The sequence below is a fragment of the Caloenas nicobarica genome, chromosome 2, assembly GCF_036013445.1.
Source record: "Caloenas nicobarica isolate bCalNic1 chromosome 2, bCalNic1.hap1, whole genome shotgun sequence".
Classification (NCBI taxonomy): Eukaryota; Metazoa; Chordata; class Aves; order Columbiformes; family Columbidae; genus Caloenas; species Caloenas nicobarica.
Window position 1 is genome coordinate 55,413,133 of NC_088246.1, and position 22,404 is coordinate 55,435,536.

Sequence of the window (22,404 nt, forward strand, 5' to 3'; positions counted from 1 at the left end):
TAAAAAATGCTTGATTTGAAAAACTTCTAAAGCTAAAATATCATGTTAGCCTAGATGTACTTCTGAGTCCTCTTGCATCTACTTGTGGATTTTTTTCTTGTTTCTGATTTTTGAAGTACGTACCAAACTTCCTTTCTTAACTTTTTCCTTAGCAAGTAAAAAAAATGTATTATAAAAACTCAAAGAATGCAAAGTAAACTTGATATTCCTTGCCCGTCTCATTCCCCTCGACACAAATTTTCTCTCTCCTGTACATGCATGCATATGCACATACATGTACACGTACACATATACATATACATGTACACTTGTACATGCACTCTATCACATTCCAAGCAGTCCTGGATGTTGGATCTTAAAATTATATTGTAGGAAATATTAGACTGGCAAATGCTGTGTATACAATTGGAATATTGTTGATATTCTCATTTCTTTGGCTATCACATGCTAAGATCAATATTGTCAATACCTTTAAAAATGAGATAACAAATTCAAAATATTGCCAGAAGTTACTTAAAATGGAAAGCGTGCATTATATTAAGCTTAGAGACTAGACTGCTTTTTTCTGCATTTTTGCTTCTGATAGTCTTTAAAAAGCAGGTTGTTTGCACTAATAACAGAAATGCAATTATAAGAGTGCAGAAAGATGCACTAATATTTATATGAAGCTGTAATACAGGAAAAATTATATGGGCTGTTATGCTACTATATTGCCAGAGGACTGTATTGATCTTCGAAGGGTTAAAGTGCTACCGGGTTACATTAATGTCACCCTTCAGCAATCACTGGCCAATAACAGAACAGCAATCAATGCTGCAGCGTGTTGTTCACGACACTCAGTTTTTGGAGACAAGTGGCTGATATATTTTGACAAGAAGAAAAAATAGTCTTGGAAATTCTTGCAAATCTTAACTCAGAGGGGAAGATATATGAAACAAACTGCTTCCATTAGAAAAAATGGTAATGTTTGCCTTCATAAGTAACAACATTTTATGTCAGTTCAGTGGAGCAGTGAATGAACCAAAACTCTGCTAACCTTCAAAATGGAAAGGATTCTGTAAGTAGGATTTACATAGTCTGAATATTTTATATTTTGAGTGCTCATCACAGCTCACATAAACTAATACTTAAAAATACATTTCCAATAAAGAAAACATTTGACTCCTGGTGGAGTAAAGCAGTGAGGCACGTTTTGGCTTGTGAGTACAGACACAGGTTTCTCAGCCCCTGCTCCTTTTTTTCCTGCTAGCAATTTTCTTCTATCAAGTTCTCATAATTTGTGCACATCCAAAGAAGGCAACGCAAGCCTCTTCACTTTGACACAAAAGAAACTTAAAGAAAAAAAAATAATGAGGAACTCAAACAGCCATGAAATAGAAGTACAAAGGGGAGAATAAAAAATAGAGGCTGCGAGAGGACACGAGGGGTTAAAGTTCTGACCACTGTCTGCATATATAAAATTATATCACCTTATCTGAAAAGTTTAGACTCAAAAGAAAAGCCTCGGTTTAAAACACCTTTTAGGTTTATTAAATCTTTAGGCTGAAGATTACAGCAAGTGTTTTGTCTTTGGTGAGTAGCTGTTTGTCTCACTTTATTTACTTGGTATTGGGTATTTGTCAATGTCATTTCATATCTGCAGAAAATTCATACGTTCTATGGAAGTATGTATGTGTGTGAGTGTGCTGAAGGTCACATGACTGTTTCATCCTATTTGGTGGAGCAGCTTGACTTTTTTTCCCTTGCTTTTGGTGATGGTTGTGAGTGCAGAAGTTGATTGACAGATGCATGCCAGAAACCCCCATTCTCCTTTTCAAAGACTACATATGATGGATTGCGATCTTTCAGCTCAGCAGGACACAGGGACCATGCAAGCTGTAATTGGTCAGGTATGGAGTCAGCCATTTCTCAACTCCCCTTTTATTTTTTTTTTTTTTCGCAAGGGTCTAACCATATGATTCACATAATTCATATTTACAGTACCATCTTTCTATCTGTATCTTCAGCTACCAGTGAGAGTAGTACTGAAAGTGAGAAAGGCAAAAGAACCACAGTAATCTGGCCAGAGAATCACTAGTTAAACCTAAAATGCTGTGCTTTTCTTCTAATAAACCCAGTTTATAATTTAGTCTGAGCTTTGCCAAATTAATCTATATATTAATTTGTGGCTATATTTTGTTTAAATGTGCTGAAGTAGAAGAACTGAGGAGTGATAGTGTTATGTTTGCTGGGGAGTTGCTTTCTATTTCTAATGCTGTTCATTATTTCTATATTGACTGTATTCCTGTACCACAGGCTGTGGATTTTTTTTTTCCTCTTTTTTTCTTTTTTCTTCTTTTACTCCTAACCCAGATAATGTGTGATTGAGCTTGGTAAATGTAGTAGTCTTTGCTGCTGCAGAGGGGCAGCCTGCAAATTAAACACTGCCACAATCTGAAAGGTCCAGGTGGTCTGCTCGTGCTTCCTAATGCAATCCAGCACAACAGCTTTAATAAACAGCTCTATTTAGTTCTCCCTCCCTGTATCCAGGGAAGTGAACTGGTCTGGGGCTGCTGTGATGAAATGCCAGAAGAATATCTCTCAAAGGCCTCACAAGCTGATTTTTAGAGCTTTTCCGTTTTGTCGTCTTTGTCTTCCAAATGGGTCAGTGAGTCCTTCTCTTTCTGTTTTGTGATTTCTGATAAGTCTGTAGTTTTTATGTGTGTGCTTTAACCGTGCTGTTTTGAGCTTTAGCCAGAAGAGAGGAGAATCATTGTCTTTTCATTTGCTTCAAATAATAACCTGAAGTGGGGAAAGAAATTAAATTATTTTGTCCTGATGTACAGGGAGGGCTGTTTTCCTATGAATACAGTCAGAGTCAGATGAGGGTTTCTGGTTTTCTTTTTCTAACAAAATTTTAAGTGCTCAACACTTTCTCATTAACCACTGACTTGTAAATCAGTCTCTGGCAAAGGCTATTTTTTGAACTCTCAAAAGTTTTGTGGTTTTTTGCATATGTTTCCAGTGTAGAGAACGCATGCTGCTGAGGTGATGACATAGTATTTGTGTTTCCTATATGTTGATACAATGGTGGAAAAATACGCATCCTACACACTGTTTTCAACTAAATTATGGCAAAGCACAGAAGTCCCTCAAAGCACATGGTTTATTAATACCATCGTACACAGTAATGCATTTCTGGGCGGAAAATGTCAAATATGTAATACCATGTTTACCACAGACTTTTATTGCTTTAAATATTTTAAAAATAGAAGATACATTTTTTATTAAAAATCCCCCAAACATTAACAGATTTCTATTAGGCTGGCTTATACCTAAAAAGTGGGGCATGTTTGCCAGTATTACATCGTGTCAAAATTTGTATTTTTAGAGTGGATTAATTACCTTTTTGTGTAAACTTGTTTAGTCTTTAAGAAATACATTTAATGATTCCAGGGCAGGTACAATGGCAAGGCTTTGAGCAAGTACACTTGACAGAAAATGAAACCTGAAACCTTGATAAATCTCAAAGCTTGTAATATCTCTTTAATGTAACTTTTGCTTTGGCATGTAAGAAAGTGTAAGTTAGCTATTTTATGTTTAAAGCTTCTTACCTCTCGGAAAGTGATTTTTTTGAGGCTGGAAAGGATAGGAGCATGGTTTTTTTCCTGTGTGTAACATTCTATGTTTCATAAATTAAAAAAAAGTTCAGTGAATGCCTGGAAAAATGTTTATACTGTGTGTTAGTGTATTTCATTTCCTAAAAATCAATAACAAGGGCATGGACTTCAAAGAAAAATACGTTTAGCTGTTTTAAGTGACTAACTTCTTTGGGTTTTTTATGTCAGAATTTATGGCTATTATTATTGCGCAACTTAATGTGTTAGATGTTGCAAACTTTTATTTTTGTCTATATGTGTGCATATTTACATATCATATGTGTAAGTGTGCATATCCAAATATCTTCATAAATCCACAAAATTCTCAAGTATGTTTGTGTTTTGATTAATTATCCAGTGTTTGGTGGTTATTAGCTACATGTGAAGATAGAACAAAGTTTAGTTTTTTTTTTTTCTGATAAAAATGATGTATTTTCTAGTTTTATAATAAAATAGTTAGTTAGAACTTGTGAAGAACAGTGCAATCAGTATAATTACCATGCATTGCTGAAAACAGAAATAGACTTTCTCTATGAACTCTAATACTTAGCTGACAAGAGAAAATAACTATCAAAAGGCAAACCTTATGCCATAAGGTCTTTCCACAGTTTGTCTTTAGTACCGATAAATAATAAAGATATGGATATTTGGTATACGTATCTTTTTAGAAGAGACATTCATTTCCTGACACTATTGTTTTAGAAAAAGTTCTTAAGAGTCTTTGTTAACTTTCAAACCTCCAAAAGCAAAAACTTAAATAACTGTTTATCATTTGGCCTTTTTATTTCCGAATTGTATCTTTCTCCAACTGTGAGACCTAAATTTTGTTTTGACTAATCCTGCAGATGTAGCTTTAAATTCAGTCTTGTTTGCTGTTAATGGAGTGTGAACTTGCGTAATTAAAAATCCAAACTATACATGTATATCTGTGCTCCAATGGAGATCAGAAACACTGGCCGTTATTTGTAGTTCAAACGCTAGTCTGTGTCTGACACAAAAGTAATAGCAGCAGCATGCTGATTTAAAGGCATTTTCAACACCAAGTACTTGTTCATCATTAAATGCATTTTCCACTTTTTTTTTTTCTTCTTTTAATATTCTTGTTTTCATTGGCCTCCAAGCACCAGTGTCCACTTTGGCTCCCAGTGGCGATGGCAATGGTGGGCAGAGTGCTACAATCCTGACCATTACCTGGCACCTGGGTGTACTGGCTCCAAGATGCAGAATTGCTTGTATACCTTCCTTCTGGATTTTTCCTCCCCCAAGCAAGCAATTAAACAGCCAAGTACTCTGAAGAACAATCTCCTTGCCTAGCGTGTCAAGCTCTAGAAACTCATTGCTCATTGTGATTTTGATTCATAACTGGAGTGTTTGGAATGAAACCTCGATCCCTGTCAGCAATAGTCTGTAGCATCCTTCCTTGTACGCTGAACCACAATACCTGTTATTTCTTCAAATGTGTTTTGCTCTTATAGGAACTATTAGCTGGATTTTTATGCCATATTCCTTATATATCCCGAGCCTGTCTAAATGAGTAGATAGTTAAATGTGTCATCTAATTATTCGAATTACGCTGTATTTTCTAGTCCTTGTATGCTTTCTAAAATCTGTACTGTACCTTTCTCTTTTTTTTAATTTTATTTTTCTCTCCCCCCAGCTTTCTTTTTCTTTTCTTCTTTTTTTTTTTTTTTTTTTTTTTTTTTTTCAGACCTGAGCTTGTGAGTGACAGGTTAGTTCATCAGCATTACAGCCCTCCTGTTTTTGTCTCATCTCATGCAGACAGGTCACTGTGTCCAATCACCCTTCTGGCTCTGCGATCCCCGGGGGAGCCCGGGCCAGCCTGCCATCTTGATCCACCGGCCTGAGGGCCCGGGCTGGCTGCACATTTCTGTGTTCACTGGTTCTTGCAAATACAGTAAAGCGGGAAGTGTGCGTGTGGAGTGGGGGGGGGGGGCATATTAAATTAGATCTCTGTAAACTGAGAGCGAGTAAATTAAGTAGCATTCTTCTTCAAATAAGCAGGCTTTTGTGGTTATTATTGCTCTGAGTTCTCTTTCTACATGTTAACTGTGTTTATTTTCTATATTTCAATGGTATTCTCCATGTGATCTCATCATCTAGTAAAAGCTATTTATGCAAGGGTAAACATATGCTCTTTTCCCGTAGAGAGTTCTGCTCTGAAACCAAATTTATGAGACTGATACATTGCTGTAGCCAAGGTGGGTCTTCCTGCTCTGTGTTTTAGTTTGTTGCTTTTTTAAATTTTGTTTTGTGTTTTGCCCCACGATTAACAACAATAGGACAGGAGGATAAACGTTTCAGAGAAGCCATTCATTTCCATAAGTTTTCAGAAGTTTCATCTGTTGTCAGTGTTGTTTTGTAATGCAGATCAATACATATCCAGGAGTTGAATTTTTACAAAATGAAGATCAGATCTATAATGTTAGTTTGTCTGGAGCAATCGTTAAGTGATTCTTCCTACAGTAGTAAGGAAGGTCTTTTTCTCTTCAAATACCCATTTCCATCTCTAATCTAATATACAGAAGTGCCTGTAACATATACAAACAGAAAAGAACCGTCTTACACATAAATTGGAGACTCACTTTTACAATGCAGCAAGGAATTGTGCCCTTTTGTCTACAGTTTGGGATGAATCCTGTTCTCTCTAGCAAGAATAAGACCCATCACTGTAAGCATGACTACTTGCATAAGTAAGGTCAGGCTACTTATCCCCTTGTCTGCTTAGTGTATGTCCAGCACAGACGTTGCTGTCCTTTACAGTCACCAGCAGTTGTTTTCTGCGGTTCAAGACTGTGAGGGAGAGACTTATGGACAGGTACACACTGACTGTTGTTTTCAGTGGTAGAGAGACAATGTAAACGATAAGAATCATGTTTGAAAAACTTCAAAAACATATTTTTTAATATTTATGAACAAGCTGGTGCTCTGATAATGAAGCATTCCATCTCTGCAGAAACTCACTGTTTTATACGCTCTCTAGTATACTGTGTCCTTAAGAATTATTATTGTAAGATGATGCAGGAATGTGGCTGTAATATTTTACAGTATAAATATTTGTTGTGGAGGAGTTTGGGTCTCGTTAATTTAATATATGTAAATTCTTTGGTCCTAGGCCTGGATTCCAGCAAAAGAATGCATTTCTCTGTCGGCTTTTGTTTTTACAGCAGAAAAGAGGGATTTTTATCGTTTTCATTCATGCTTAAAAATATTTTTGTTTTCACACCAAAATCAGGTTTTAATTGAAATCAGCCCTCTAAAAACATCTCTAGTCATTTTTTCTTATTGAATTTATTTATTATTTTCCATTCTGTGCTACTCTGCTGTTTCATATGTTAGTTTGTGAGTCAGACCAATTAAGAGGTCAAATCTTTTAAAAGCTGTGAATCACACTCTGTGTATATTCACTATTATTCTAATTGTAAGAGAAAAATAAAGTATGTCAGATGACCTTTAAATTGCTGGGCAAGTGACACTCGTCCACCGATGTAGATTTTTATCTTTTGGCAATGCTTTTACGTTCAAGTACCTCTGCTGTGTTTCCTAGATTCCAGACTGATAAGCTAAATACCAATCTGGGCCACTTTTGTATGTACAGTACATAGAAGTGACTGTATTGCGCCTCTTATCTTCCACTGACCTGTAGCTGTAACAAGACCTGGATTTTTCTTCTCTGATCTGAACTGCAACTCAAATGGAAGAAAATAAAAGGACAATCGAGTACAAATTATATATAGCATTTTCAACATTAAATGAGGACATGGCAAAATATTTTTTTCCTGTGATTTACATCTCTCAGTGGCATTTGGTTGTAATGCTGCTGCTTACTCTGAAATTGTAAAAATGACAGAAAGAACCTCAGATCAGTCAGTTCTGAACATATGCATGTGTATCTCTTCAAGGTAACAGGACTTAAACATTTACTTAAAAGTTGGTCACCAAACCACTTACGCCTATATAAGAAGTCTGCAGCTGCTAAATCTTCAGATGCCCAGTACGATACTGAACTCAACGGGAGTCCTCATGTAAACAGCACTTTGCAGGATCTGGTCCAGCTTGCCTATCGAGTAACTGTCATTGCTAATAAATATAACAAAGTCTGGTTTAAATTGCTATGCAAACACTTTCATAATTAGAACTGACTATTGGGATTAAATATAGTAACTCAAGGCTCTTGAACACTTATTTTTTGAGGGTGTCAGGGCTACAGGTAAATGGACTATAGCTTCAGGGGTTTTGTTTTATCGTTGGCTTTGAAACCTCTGTGATATGTAGGACTATTTCTTCAAAAGAGAAAGATTAGTTGTTGATATTTGCTGCTGATTCTCTGTTGACTGGTAGTGCTGTTCCATTGGAGCACTTTATCTAACTGTTAGATCAAAAGAAAATTTTGAAGTTCAAGAGACTGATCTAAATTTCTAGCCATTTTAAAAAGTGGTAGTGGGAGCAAGTTAAAAAACAAAAACAAAAAAATCAAAAACAAAACAAAAAGGTGGGGGAGATGAAGGACCCAAAAATCTTTATTCCAAGCCATCCTTTTATGGTGAAATAAATTAATTTTTCTTAAGCTGTTTCGAATAGATTTTGTAGTTACTAATAAGAGGGTTTTTTTTTTTCTAGCAAAGAATGTTACCATTTGTACATGCCATACCATATTATAGCAAAACTAGGTCCATCAAACTTTTATTCGTAGTCTTCCTGTTACTCACATGAGTAATAGTAATTGATGTCATTAACATTGGTGCATATACTTAAAGTTGAAGAAGCATGTTTCAGAGATAAGAGCCTCAGAAACAAAACTTGGTCGCTGGTTTAGTTGCACAGCTGTCCTTTGCTCATGGGAATTAGGATTTACAGGGTAAGACACTGATAGCTGTTCTTGTCAAAACAGATGGGTCTTGATGGGCTTTCCTGTACCACCTTACTCTAAAAAAAAAAAAAAAAAAAAAAAAAAAATCCAATAATTTGACAAGCAGTGCTGTGAATTCTCACTTGTGAGAGTAATTTTTGATCCCATGATATTTCCAGTGAGTGTTACTTGAAACTACCCTCTAAATATGATCTATTCCCATAGGTAACTCTCTCCAGGATGAGGCTTTGAACCCACAGATGAGGAAGGGCATTGTAAAGAGAAACAGGTCCTTAAGCCAAAAAAGAAAAAAAAAAAAAAGTTAGAATGGGACTTCATGCTGAAGTCACTGATTCCATGAAGTAATTTTTATTTTACAAGTTTCTAGCATTTTCAAGGATCTCAGACTTGCGTGTGTTTAGAAGACACCATCCAGCTGTGTAATGGCACTTCCAAAAAAGAACTATTATAAGGGCAAGAGTAAAAGACAAAAGTGGTTTTTTAGTCACCCCCTGCTATGGAAACAAGAGTTTCAAGCAATAGAAAATAACAGAGCATGAGGTTTTTACAAGCAGATTAGTGAAAGTCATGTTAATAGTATTACACAACAGTTGCTGTTAGACGTATTAGAAGAGAGAATTCTGTATCAGAATGTTGTCCTTTTCACTAAACTGTTTACATCTCTAACTGCTTTTCCACTTACTGAGCCAACTTGGGAAGCTTTTACTTGAGCTTTACTCTCATGTTTCATGGGCAATGAAGTATGGAGGAGTTTTACTGGAATAAAAAGTCTTTTTTTTTTTTTTTTTCTTTTTGAGCTAGAGGCTTTAGCCCATTTCTAGAATTTATCTTTTTGGGGAAAAATATGTATATATAAACTTGCAGCATGGACTAAAACTGAGGCAACATTATTAATGATTGAAACATTTTGTATCCTTACTTCAAGCTTATGACTTAAAATCACATTATCTCACATCAACAGCAAACTAGCATTGGCTTGCATCTATTCATAGAATAGCAGACTAAAGGCTGTGATTTTTTTTAATTTATTTTTTAAATTTATAACTATGGAGAACTGTACCTGGTTGATGCTGATTCCAGCTTTAAAAATAAAAAAGGGCTAAAGACGCAAATAACTCTGATAATGTTTAAGTCTGGCAGTTCTGATATACTGTCATGATGGCTAAAGCTGTTGGTACTGGCACCAGAAGCTGCCAAGTGCTGAATATTTCCAGAGTCCTGCACTTCCCACTGGCTTTGTTAGGCAGGACTCTGTTCCAGCAAGGCTTGAATGTTTTCAGTCTTTGAAGGCAGGATTAGGCCCTGAAGCACATGAGGGCAAATTTTTTATTTGATATCTTTTTTTCTGCTCAGACATTGTTAATGAAGGAAAAGTTGAAAGTTTTCCTTTGAAAATTGTTCTATGCAAAGTGAAATAAAATAATTGGGAATAAAGAAGAATTATGCTGCTCTAGGAAACAAATAGCTATTGCAGGATTCCTGGCTGTTAAGTCTTACCTTCCCTTCACTGTGCCCATCCCTTTCTGTGTACAAAACGTGCTTCACATTCTTCAAATGGATTATACAAAGCAGAAATAATATCTGCAAACAAGAAGCTCCCAGTCTTTTGGAGGAAAGGTTGAAAGTTGTGGCAAATGTAAAAGTGGCTTGTAATGTGGATGAATAAAGCAGAGAACATCAAACTCATTTCACTTAGTGTCATTCATGATGATTTATCATCGTAGTCAGGGCAAACCGTGATCTTGGAGCTGAAACAATTTTGTCCATTAAGAGGAAAAAAACAACTCCAAAAAACAGAATGTTCCAGCTTGGTTCTTATATCCTTAGGGTTGCAATATTGAATTCAGAATTGCGGAAGCTTAATCTTGCAGCCAGATTTGACAAGATGCTGGTTGAACAGTAGGCAGAGTGATGGTTTGTGCTTTGTAATGCCCATGGTGGGAAACAAAGGAAGATACAAAGATTTTTCCAGAAGTCTGGATGCAGTATTTGCCACTTGCTCCAGTTTCTCACCAGAGTAGGCAAGAAAACCTGTGTGTGCAAGTTAGTAAGCAAAGTTCACATGTTCAGACCCTGAGAGAAGACAAACTAGAGTGCTCTGAAACAGCATATGAGGGTTTGCAATGGCTCTGAACAGTTACCTTTTTGTTTGTTTGGTTTAGTGCTGTTGCTTATTTGAAGGGTGATCATGGAACCATTTAAGCACATCCACGAGTATCCCCACAGACTTATGAGGAAAGCTCACACAAACACCGTATTGCGCATTAGACTATGTGATGCTGAAGGCTTGGATCTCACCTGGCCTCAAGGGGATACATCCACAGCTGAAAAAAACAAAACAAAACAAAACAAACAAAAAGACAGTTCTTCAGCTTCACTCAGTTAATCCTGGAGAGTAGGAGTCTGGTGATGAGGGGAAGTAGGAGGTGTAGACAAAAACCTGGAGGCTGCATCTGAAATCTTGGAGGGGTGACCAATGGACTCATTGGCAGGTGTTCAGAAAATAAGACCTGGATTTTGAATTGTCAAGCAACAACAAAAAAGGGCTGAACGCTGGACCTTCCTCTCCTGAATGTATTGGTTTCTGTTTATTTTTTAAGTTCATGCAGGATTCTTAGCAAGAGGAGAAATTGAGGGTTGCCCCCTAACTAGGGATTTAGACTGACTCTATAATGAATTTTAACCCAAGAGGCACTGTGGATATTCAGCAAACCTTTGTTCTATTCTGCTCATGTCCTTATGCTAGACCCATCACCGTAGTTATTAGATCTCAAAGATTACATTCTTTGATCTAGTGCTTTCTAAATCCTTAAACCACAGTTTATTTATTTAAAAGGTTATATCCAGCATTGGATTGGATTGTAAAGTACCCTTTGACTCTTTCATGAAGGACACAGTAGAAGCACCTGCTGCCGAAGGAGTATTTCCTTCTGACCATGAAGCACCACAGCATTTTATTGAATTAAGAACTGCACAAGGCTCTGTGCTTTTAATCTAGCCAGTGTGTTGTGGGTTTTGTTTTTTGGTTTTGTTGTGGTTGGTTTTTTTTTTTCATTTTCCTCATGGGTATCATGCTGTCATTGATTTCTGATACAACAGACATTTATTAGGGTATGTAGGTGAATTTCAGTTACTCTCTAAATTAAAAAAAACCTGCAAAGTAGCCTCATATTTCCCTAAAAAGATAAAAGTACACTAAATCTCAAGCAGATGTTAAAAATGAGCATGTTCAGGATGTGTTCTTGGGGTCTCTCTTTGATCTGATGTTTACCAGGGTTCATCACAATTAACTGTGGAGCTAGAGTTCCATGTGGGTAGACATGATCACCAGAAGCTTTTAATCTTGTTCCATCAGATTCAGAAGCCCTTACGTGAGCAAATTTACCAGTTTAGTCTACAATACTTGAGTAATTAGGAACTGTGCAATATACTCACCACCTAACCAGCAAGAAGGCACAGAAAGTAACAGAGAAGGACACTAAAATTGAGCCCAGTGTGCTCAGTCCTGATTGATACTAATTAAACTGTATCCAAACTGGTCTTTCCTGCCCACCCCCCAACCCCTCAGTCAGTCCTGCAAGGCAAACTGTAAAAATTCTCTTATGATTTCTCTTAATCCTGGAGAAACCAAGACTGAAATTGGCACCTGAAAAGAGAAATTCTATTAAAAATAGCTATTATTGTTTCATGTTTTAATGCTTGTGTTTGGTTATTTTTCTTTTTTGAAAAGCTCAGCCTCTGGAGATAGTAGCCTGATTCTTCTTTATACTGAGACCTCTTTATACCATCTGGTAGTACAAACCAGCTGTAAAGTGGGTGTAAGAGTAACTTATTTATTTGTATTTCAAAGCTCTTTTATATTTTCAGAGTTTTCAGTACCTGACAACCCAAACAACATAAAGGCTGCTTTCTCAATCAGTCAAGTGCATTATAAAATGAGACAAAAGGCTTAAATTTTTGTTGGCTTGTTTTGTTTTCCTCATGGGCTGCAGTGTTGCTCACTGCGACATTTGACAAAGATCTGTGTTTCCAGAGCATTTTTCAGTTAGTACACCTGGATTAGTGAAAAGGAAAACAAATGAAATTCATATGAATTAATGTCAGTTAAATTCCCTTCTTCTATACTTTATATTGTCAAATTAATTCTTCAACTCCAAGTCAAAGGGTGAATAAAACCAGCAAAGACAGAAGAAGCGAAACGAAGAATGACAGTTATGCTAATGGAAACATCTTAAAATTTAGTCAGAGATAGGAAAAAAAAATTAAAATAGCAATTCTAGGGTTGATCCAAGAGTTTTCTTTGAAATTTTGAGAAGCTTCCTACTCCGTTTTATTTCATAATCCCTTTTAAACAGGCACATAGGCAGCTTAAGGGATTCTGTGAAGGTTGTGAGATATTTCTCTCTTTGCTTCCCCATTTTGTGAAAGCCCAAGGGAAAAATATTGGCAGGGCTTGTAGAACCTTCTATAATTAAAGTAGCCCAGTATTTCCTATCTTAAGACCTTTGCTGCTGCTGTTAGCATTTCCACCTGGTTGGCTACCTCTTCCTGAATATTTTTGAAGGCAATTTCAGCTAAAATATTTGAGCAGTTCCTGAGGAGGACAGGGAAAAAAATGGGATAGTTTTGCCCATTTTAAAGACACTCCATATTTAAGTGCAAAACTCTGAATTTGGTGAGGAGTAGGAGCATTGTGTCTGAGATGTTTCTTCTGGTATCCTCTGACAATCCACCCATGCGTGATTATGTTCCAAGCCTTTGAGAAATGTTGTTGGCACATGTTTACTTGGCAACGCTAAACAGCTACATCCCCTAAAGATTCACAGAAAATAAAGGTGTGAAAGGAACCTCATAAAGTCATCTGCACATAGACAGGATCAGCTTATCTGAGTCACGTCTGATGAGTATTTGTCTAAGTGCTTTCTGAAAAACTCCAGCAGCACCAATTCCACAGTATCCTGGTGATACTGGTTGAGTTTAACTATCTCTGCCTTAGCGTGCACTGTTAGAAAGATTTTCCTTGCAGCAAAAAAAAACTTTCTTACTCCAAGTTAAGCCCATATCTTCTTCCATTTAGGGATATTTGATTATTCCTGTCCCCCCTTGAAAGCCTAGGTTCTAATTGGCCCATCTCAGAAAATAGCAGAGGTGGAACCTTCACTCTTCTCTGTACTCAGTGACCACCATCTGGGGAGATGGAGGAGGAGGAGGCGCAATTCAGATGAAGACAGGACAAGAGCCAGGAAGATTTAGGTACAGACTGAAACAACGGGTGCACAAGTAGTGAACCACGTATAGAGAGTGGTGAGGGATGGAGAGGAAAAGTAGGAGCTTGAGGGAAGAGTGGGTCCAAGAGAGGCTGGGAACTGTGAGGGCCAGTAGGGAAGAGGACTTGCCCCATCTGTGGGCAAGCTGAGATGAGAGGAGCGATGGAGAAGGGGCTGGACCTGGCTGGGGATAAAGACAGAAATAGAACAGCTATGGGGCAGGTTCCCTCACTGCTCGGAAGTTGCTGCTGGCAAATCCCACTGGCAAAGTATCTCAGTTTTCCTTTAAACAGTATGAAGCTACACATGCCAAATGTGAAAAACACTATTTGTATTGTTAAGCCACGTAGTTCAAATGAAGTATTTGTACAGTCATAATTTGTTTTCTCTGTAAATATGTATAATAAAAGACCATTTAATTATGTAAACAACTACACATGCCACACAGAGTAGGTTTCTTTAATGTGATCTCTATACTTCCACATTTCCACTTGCGTTTCCATAACGGTATTTGACAATATAGATAATATTTTATTATACTTCTTTCTGAATATTATATTTGATATATAATGGTTTTTAGCTTCCTAGAAATTGCAGAAAGTTTATGTACATGTACATATATACACATATACATATGTGCGTATATGTATTCCGGGCCAAATTCCAGAAAAGCCTTATTTGATTTTAAATATTGGGGGGGAGGAGGTTGGATTTGCATAAATTTTAAATATTAAAAAAAGAAAAGTTTTAAATCAATAGTAACTTTGAATTAAGCACTCAAACTCTTCTGCTCACAAAATGCCAAACTGAAACATATGGACTTTTTAAATCTCTTTTTCATATGAATGGTAGGATTAAGGGTTCTAACATAGCTGAATTTTCATTTTGAATGAAAAATTTCCCAGAGATCTTGCCATTGCTATTTCAAACTGACAAAACCTATCAACTTATCCAGTAGTTTTGCTAGAACAGTGAGTGACTTCCATATTTCTGGATATAGATGCTGGTCTTTGTACAAAGTAGACACATGAAATCACTATAATAGGTAACATCTGGCTCTTAATTCTCCACAGCTTCAGGTTACTATGGAGAAACAACATTGGATTATCATCTGAACAGATATAATTGTTACTTTCAGCAGCTTGCAGTCACTAATCCCTAAACAATGCAATTTTTTTCTCTGATGGAAGGGGATAAATTTCTGAAATTTATTTAGCTTTTTACCTGCATTATTTAGAGTTACGACTATAATCTAATGTATGATTTAGTAAGAGCATGCCATCATACTGAAGGAGAACTGGGAATAGGCAGCTGGTGCAAACCACTTACGTGGGGCAGAGTAACATGCAAGGGAAAAGAGTAATTGCCAACATGAGGGTGTGAAAAAAGGCAGGATTAGGAGAAAGGGGGAGATGCAGGCTAGAAGGAAGGCATGGCAGCTAGAGAAATGGTGTTTTGGTAAGGCTGAAAATTTCAGAGCTATTTTTTAATAGGTTTGTTACAGTGTTCTATATTGAAGTAGTGGTAATAAGGACTCACAAAGGTTGAAAGATTAGGACTAGTGGCCAGGATTAGGCTGTGGCAGGGAGCTCCGTGAAACAGTTATGTACAGTAAGACTGAGGATAATAAAACTACATCCATGTCACAGCCTTTCTCTTCACCTTCATCCATGCAGCATCTACTCAGATGCAAGTTCAGGGACCGATCTTACCATGCATCAGCAAAGCATGGCTGTGGTAGTGGGGCAGCAACAACTGAGACAAGTGTAAAACAAGGGCTCGAGCCCATCACCTTCCTGTTCTTTAGCAACACTTTGTAAAACTTCTAGCCGTTACCACCATTAATGTTAATCTCTTAAATTCTATTTTTATGCCTTAACAGAAGGTAGATTGGTCTGGTGGCAAATTGGGGCCTACAATGTTTCAGATACAGCTTACAAAACCAAGGACAAGTCTATAAAGCTGTCCTTAAAAGTGACTTAGATCCAGAGCTGTTCTATTAGCAGAGGCATTGCTGACTGTTGTACTGATCATCCCCCTCAATGTGATTTAATGATTCTTTCGAAATGCTTTTTTCTAAAAGACACTTTGTTTTTTGGTCAGTATCCTTCTGCTTTGGATCAGCTTCTGCTTGGTAAATGCCACCTTGGGCACTCACCACATCTGCAGCTGGCTTGAGCATGAGTAAAGCTAGAAGGATAAAGTATGTATTTTTAGCCCCCCTTTCATGCTTTCATCTGGTAAATGTCTCCCCTTCCGGCTAGAGAAAGAGGAGAACTATTATTTGATTAAAATTTACTAAAATAATACATTATTATTATTATTTTTCTTCACAAATGATCTGATAAGAATGGGTTCCATATGGAAGCTCATATTGGTATCTGGAGTGTATGTTTGTATCAGTGAATCACTTTACACTGTGGTCCCACATTGGTGCCCCTGCATTCAGGGACAGATGCTACTGGCAGCAAACGCCAGGTAAAGACACTCAAAATTTGGCTCTTTAGCTCAAGGGTGGCGCATGTAAGACATGTAATTGCAATAGCATCATGCAATACAGTGGGGAAGGAGCAATGAAATAAACAGTAAATTTTCTAGTGACAGTTATTTTTTCCATAACTTCCAGTTTTGCCAGTCTGTGCAGTGACATCAGCTTCTTTAATTCTTATGTGGTAAAATTTTAGGCCTGTAGTTTTAACTGTAGCCCTTCCCCTACAGCTTCTTGGTAATAAGTTTAGTCACATGTATAATCCTTTTACATTTAAATAGAAGATAGGAAAGGTATAGAGGACACCAGCTGGATCTTAATTATACATGGACACTTATTTCCATCAGCTGCAGTGGAAATCAAGCAGCACATTTACACAGGGAGGTGTGAGGGAGTTGCTGCCCCGAGATGTGGGGAGCAGTGCTGGGCCTCCCTGGCCAGGGGCCTGTCCCCACAGCACCTGAGCGGGGCAGGCCTGGGATGGCAGCTGGCGGTGGCCGAGTCCAAGCCACCATGCCAAGCAGTGGTCAGGTAGGAGGCCATGCCAGGACAGGAGGGCTGTGGGGAGCTGGAGGTCAGCACAGCTGTGGTATTGCTGGGCTAGGTGTGGGCAGGGTGAGGAGGCCCCAGGTGTGGCTGCTCAGGGCTGTTAGGGCCTGGAGAAGATGTGTAAATGTCCTCTGTGTGCAAATGCTCTTGGGAGGAGTAGAGTGTGGTTTTTGGTCCTTATCCTCTTGGTGCTGCTGCTGAGGTGATGCTGGGCCCAGCTGAGAGGGCACTGAGGCTGCTTGCCGTGCAGCTGATGGGATCTACAGCTACACAAACACAAGCTCAGTTTTAATGCCATGTCTTGCTGGTGGTTTAGACTTCTGCTGCTCCTGGTGCTTCCCAGTTTATGTAAGTATCTTTGTAGCTGTGGTAACAGGTGCTATTTTTGTATCTTAGATTAACACTAAAACTGCTGGATTGTGGGGTGACTCCTAGTATGCATTAAATAACCAGCAAAGATCCTGTTGATTGTAATAGTGTCAGATTTGCTTTATATGTTCATCTGAAATGTTGTGTTGGGATCGTTTCAAAACTGTGTAAGTGCAACAGAAAGGGTGCTGCTGAGTTTCAGCCAAGAGCTTCCAGCTTGTTGTAACTGACCTTGTGCTGAGGCTCAGATCTTACAGTGGTGCAGGAATAGACTCAGTTAATTGCAGGGATTCACTTACCTAGAAGATGTCCCGGGAAGGTACAAATAACAATAAGAAATTAAGGAACAAGCTTATTTGGTCAATATTTACAAAACTTCATAGTCACTTTTTTATGTGCTTTACTCAGTTTGGTGTGTATGCTCGCTAGCTGCAATGAGTGGTCAATGAACCCTTTCATTGGTCTTAAATGTAAGGTAAAATGATTGGTGTTCTTTGCAATTTTCTGCAAAGATGAAAGGCAATAAAAGCGGATTAAGCATGATCATTGCATTGCTGAGTTTTAATTCCCAAGTGAGGGTCTCTGTACTAGACACACAGGGAATTCCAGAGAAAAATGTAGTAGTTGAATTTATCTGTGTTATATTAGGGGAAGCTGATTCCATGGGAAGTGTAGGCAACCTGTGAGCAGCTGCAGACTGTTGCAAAAAGTTGTTGGTCAGGAAATATTTGGGCAATCAGTGTTGAAAGATTATAATTTCTTTCTAAGTTGCTTCCTAAATTAGAGTTACAAAATACGGATCAGAGATCTGTGATAAAGGTGTAGCCTGTTCTCCAGTATGTAATTTAAGTTTGGAAAAACCGTTTAGCTCATTTTTCTTTGTTTTGGTAGTCTGACTTTCCCATGGACTATTGTTTGAAGGCTTGTGAGTGGAGGAGGGGGAACCAAAAAAACTAAACCCCACCAAACAAACAAAAACCAGTTTCAGGATGGATTTTTTTCTATAGCTGTAAATATTTTTTTTTTCAAGAGGAAAGATCTAGCACAGATTAAAAAGTAGAACATTAATAGAGAGCTTTGAAAGCTATTTTTAAAAGGAGGGACAAAAAATAATCAGCCAGTGCATATAAGGGTATGGGTTTCATTTTGTTTTGTTGTTTGGTTTTTTTTTTTTTGTATTGGGTTCTTTTTCCCAACAGCCTGGTAAAGGTTTTGACATTTAAGCAACAAAGACAAGAATGGCCAGGCTTACAGATGCATTCTCATACTACCACTTGCAAAATTCCTGTTAGGCTAAACAAAATCACAGTGGGGTTAAAACTGAATTATTTTGAGAATCTGTCCTTTGCTGTACTGCATTAAGCATTGCATTACAGTATTGCTATCAAGCTTTCTTCTCAACAGAAAGTATGTTTGGCTTACTACAATTAAAGTTCACTATGGCTGCTTTTTGCTCTCTGCGTGTAGAGGTCTTCTACATCAAAGGGTTTTATTCTTGGATAATGTTATATCAGCGCATCTGCATATTTCTTAAAGAATCTCTCTTTAGTGTACTTATATATTCTGAAGTGTTTTTCAAAGGCAATATTCTCCTGCTTCTGAGCCCTTCTGCTACCTGTAAGATGAAACAGAGAAAAATGTAGTGGAGCCTAGTGATTTTATGTGGCAGTGTGTATAAGGAAGTAGAGAAGGTGTTACCAATGGAGTTCAAAGGAGTGCAGCAATTCCAGTGTGGAGCTTTGGCAGGATATCAGCACTGCTCTGTGGGAGACGTCCATTGCCCTCTGATAGGCCAAAAAGGGGCAGGACAAAAAATTGCTCTGCAGCTGCCCTTGTGCAGGCTGCTTTTGCACTGTTTCTCATTTAGGGAAGAGATCACAGATGTTAACATGAGCTTAGAAACATGGGGTGGCATAGCTTCTGACACACCTATTCTCCTCTTCCGTGTTTCTACCAGGTGCTTTTTCCAATCTAGGAGATAGTCCTTCCTCAGGTGCTTTCCCAGTATTGCAGCTCCACTTTGGGTGGATAACAGCATCAGTAGATGGAGCTCAGGTGTACTGGGCTCACTTCATATTCCTTCTTTCTATAGTTCACAATAGGCGTTCATTCATTTTGTATTAGCTGCTTCCTAGCAAAACCTGACAAAATAGCCCATTCCATTCCTGTAGCAAAGGAGACAGAGCTAGAATCTAAACTGGCATGCAAGATTACTCCCATTGACCTTAATATAGAACCTTGTTCAAAACAGGCTGTACACATGGACATGGTTCTGGCACTGTTGCTAAGCGTGCTGTTATCAATATTGCTAAACAGACCTTTATCATGAGCACAGTCAGACCAAGTGTAAATACTAATTAGGGCCTAATCCAAAAATCTACCGAAGTTTGTGGCAAGATTCAGTGTGTTTTGGACGTGTCCCAAGGTAAAGCATTCATCACTTTTTTAGCAGGGTTCTGCCTCTGCAGTTGAGAAAATTACCTTGCTAATGAGGGACTACTTAGTTTACCTGAGTCTTCCCATGTTACAAAACTCTCCTCTTTTTACCTCAGTAAAAATAATTTGTAAGCTCTTAACAAGTATGAACAGACTGGAGAAGCAGCAGCAAACACTACCTTGCTGCATGAAGAATGCCATAAGAGAATCTTACCTGTATAAGTAAAATACTGGGAATTTATCCAACTTTATTGTCAAGCTACAAACTCTAGTAAGCTTGTTTACGAAAGTCTGTGGAAAAAGGGTGAAAATGCTGGCTTTATTGAAGTCAACATGGATTTATTCATTAACTGATATCACCTGGAGAATTTGTGGTAGTTATGGGTACAGAAAGTCTGTGCTGGGCACAGAACAATTCCAAGTCTGCTCTGAAGGATCTTGATGAATTGAGGTTATGAAGAAATTTCCTAAGAAGCTACATATTGACTAATACCCAATGTATTGACTAGTACCCATTAATGTACTAGTCAATTTCTTAATGTATCCCGTTAAGAAAGTTCAAAAATAACTGCTCCAAATCCTGAAGGTATGTTCATTCTCAGTGGTCTAAGGAACCCAATCTGCCAAGGATTAATCTTTTCTTATCGTTCTCTTTTGATCTGTGGCAGTATCTAAGTTTTACTGTAATTATTCACTGCTTCAGGAGCAACAAGAACATTCATCACAAGACCCGTGTTAATGAAATATCCCATTTATGGCAATATTCAATACAGTGTTAAATGTTTCATGTAACACTTTAGTATTATAATACGTGCATTTTCTTGGAATGTCAAGATTAGGACACTGTGATACTTGAGAGTTACTATGGCAGCAAACTTCAAATGGATCTGCTTCAATAATGTTGCTCTGTCACAATATTTTGGAGCCCTGCTTGTCTGGGAGAAGCTGTGCTGAAGTCAGTGATGCTTCTCATGCCCTTAAATTTCAGGGTGTGTTGCAGTCCTTTGAAGTACAGCCTAGCATCTGAATGGGCAAATGAGGCCAGTGTGGGAATCTCCACAGTAGGCTTCATGCAGTAGTGTTCTCTTACTGCTCCCTGGGCTATAGGTATGTAATTGCCCTTATGAAGTTGAATATACCATTGGGATCAATGTTGAGTTGTGCAAATGTCATCTGATTAGCTTGAACAGATACCATATTGGAATACGCACAAGTGATGCATTCACTTCTACAGACCTTCTGAGAGATTGTGGTGATTTAACCCCAGCTAGCAATATAACCACAATAACTGCTTGCTTGTTCCTCCTTACCCCCCAAATAGGGGAGAGAATCAAAAGGGAAGGGAGAAACTTGGATTGAGATAAACACAGTTTAATAAAATAACAAAATACAAATGCACTACTAGTAAATATATATACAAGAGAAATAGAATATAAAATAAAGGATAGTGCAATTCCTTGTGAACTCTGTCCACACCAAGCAGCCAGTCTTAGGAAACAGCACCTGGTCACAAAGCCGATCCCAGAAAGGGAAAAGAGGAAAAAGGCAGAAAGGCTCAAAGGCCTCTGCAAAATGGCAGGATGGCAAAGGCCGATCTAAAGAAAGTCCCAAACAGAACTGCACTGAACAGGTCTCTGAGAGCGAAGAGCCAGAGAGAGTGCGAAAGACTGGAAGATCCTGACTCTCCTTAAATAGCTAGCATGATGCTAATGGGATGGAATACTCTCATTGATCAGTCTGGATGTCAGTCAAGCTCTGCCCCATCCATGCCCCCCTTCCTCGATGCCTCACACCTGTGGGCAGAGCTCAGAGTGTCCTTGGCTCTCAGACCAGAGCAATTCAAAACATTGGCTCTGTCCTGGAGTGTTATCCTCTTGTTCTCAAACCAAGCCCAAATAATGATCATGCTAGCTATAAAAAAGTTTTCTAACTGCATGAAGAAAATTAACTCATTTTCAGTCAAATCAGCACAGAGATTTACTTCTGTTTATCTGTTTCTGTTATACAACCTATGCAAACTAAAAGATGTACAGCCAGCATCTTACATGAATACATAAGCCTCCAGACAGACACACAGACTTTGGATTGTTTACAATCCTTACGTATAACATAATTGGACCTTAATATGTTGATTCAGTTGCCCTGAAGAGAAAGGCACTTGTTTTCCAGATCAGATTTAACACATTTCAGTATTTTTTTCTTTCACTTCAGAAGTTTGTCATTTTCATCTGATAAAAAGATTGCCGCTGCACAAATGGGAATTAGCACTTATCCCAGTTTTTAGGAATTAGTGTAGAGTTAATGTTATCTTAAAGGATTTCAAATTGTTAAAAGTATTTCCTAAATTTAAATCATTACAAGTGTTCTCATACATGAGAGACTGAATTCATTTTTAAATCATTAGATTTAGAGACCGACATAAAACTGCTGTGTGTTTCTGGTAACTGAAAGGATGTTGCACTTTGTACAATTATATATTTCAATGGAAGAATTGCCTGGCACACCTCCATCTACATAATTTAGGGGAACTTTTAAAGAGTTTTCAGTTTTCCAGATGTACTTGCATGTTTTATGAATCTTGTAATTGTCAGTCAGTAAGTTTCCTCCTTCAACCTATAATTATGGTTAGACTTCTTTAATGAGCGCCTGTATGTGTTCTGATGTTTAATTTCTCATGTGGCATTCATCTGCTCTGACTTAGGCATCTTAAAATATTATGTGTCGGAGTCTGAGCCAGTCACTGTAAAGCCTGTTTTCTCTCTAAGTACT

General features: G+C 37.9%; 1 protein-coding gene across 1 annotated transcript in view; it reads left to right on the forward strand.

Moving 5' to 3' along the window:
* Positions 1-1,784: 1,784 nt before the first annotated feature.
* POU6F2 (POU class 6 homeobox 2) overlaps positions 1,785-22,404 on the forward strand; it is a 311,291-nt gene continuing 290,671 nt past the window's right edge. Inside the window, exon 1 of the mRNA XM_065629391.1 lies at positions 1,785-1,889. Within this exon, the coding sequence (XP_065485463.1) occupies positions 1,785-1,889 (105 nt within the window). The remainder of the gene's footprint in view (positions 1,890-22,404) is intronic.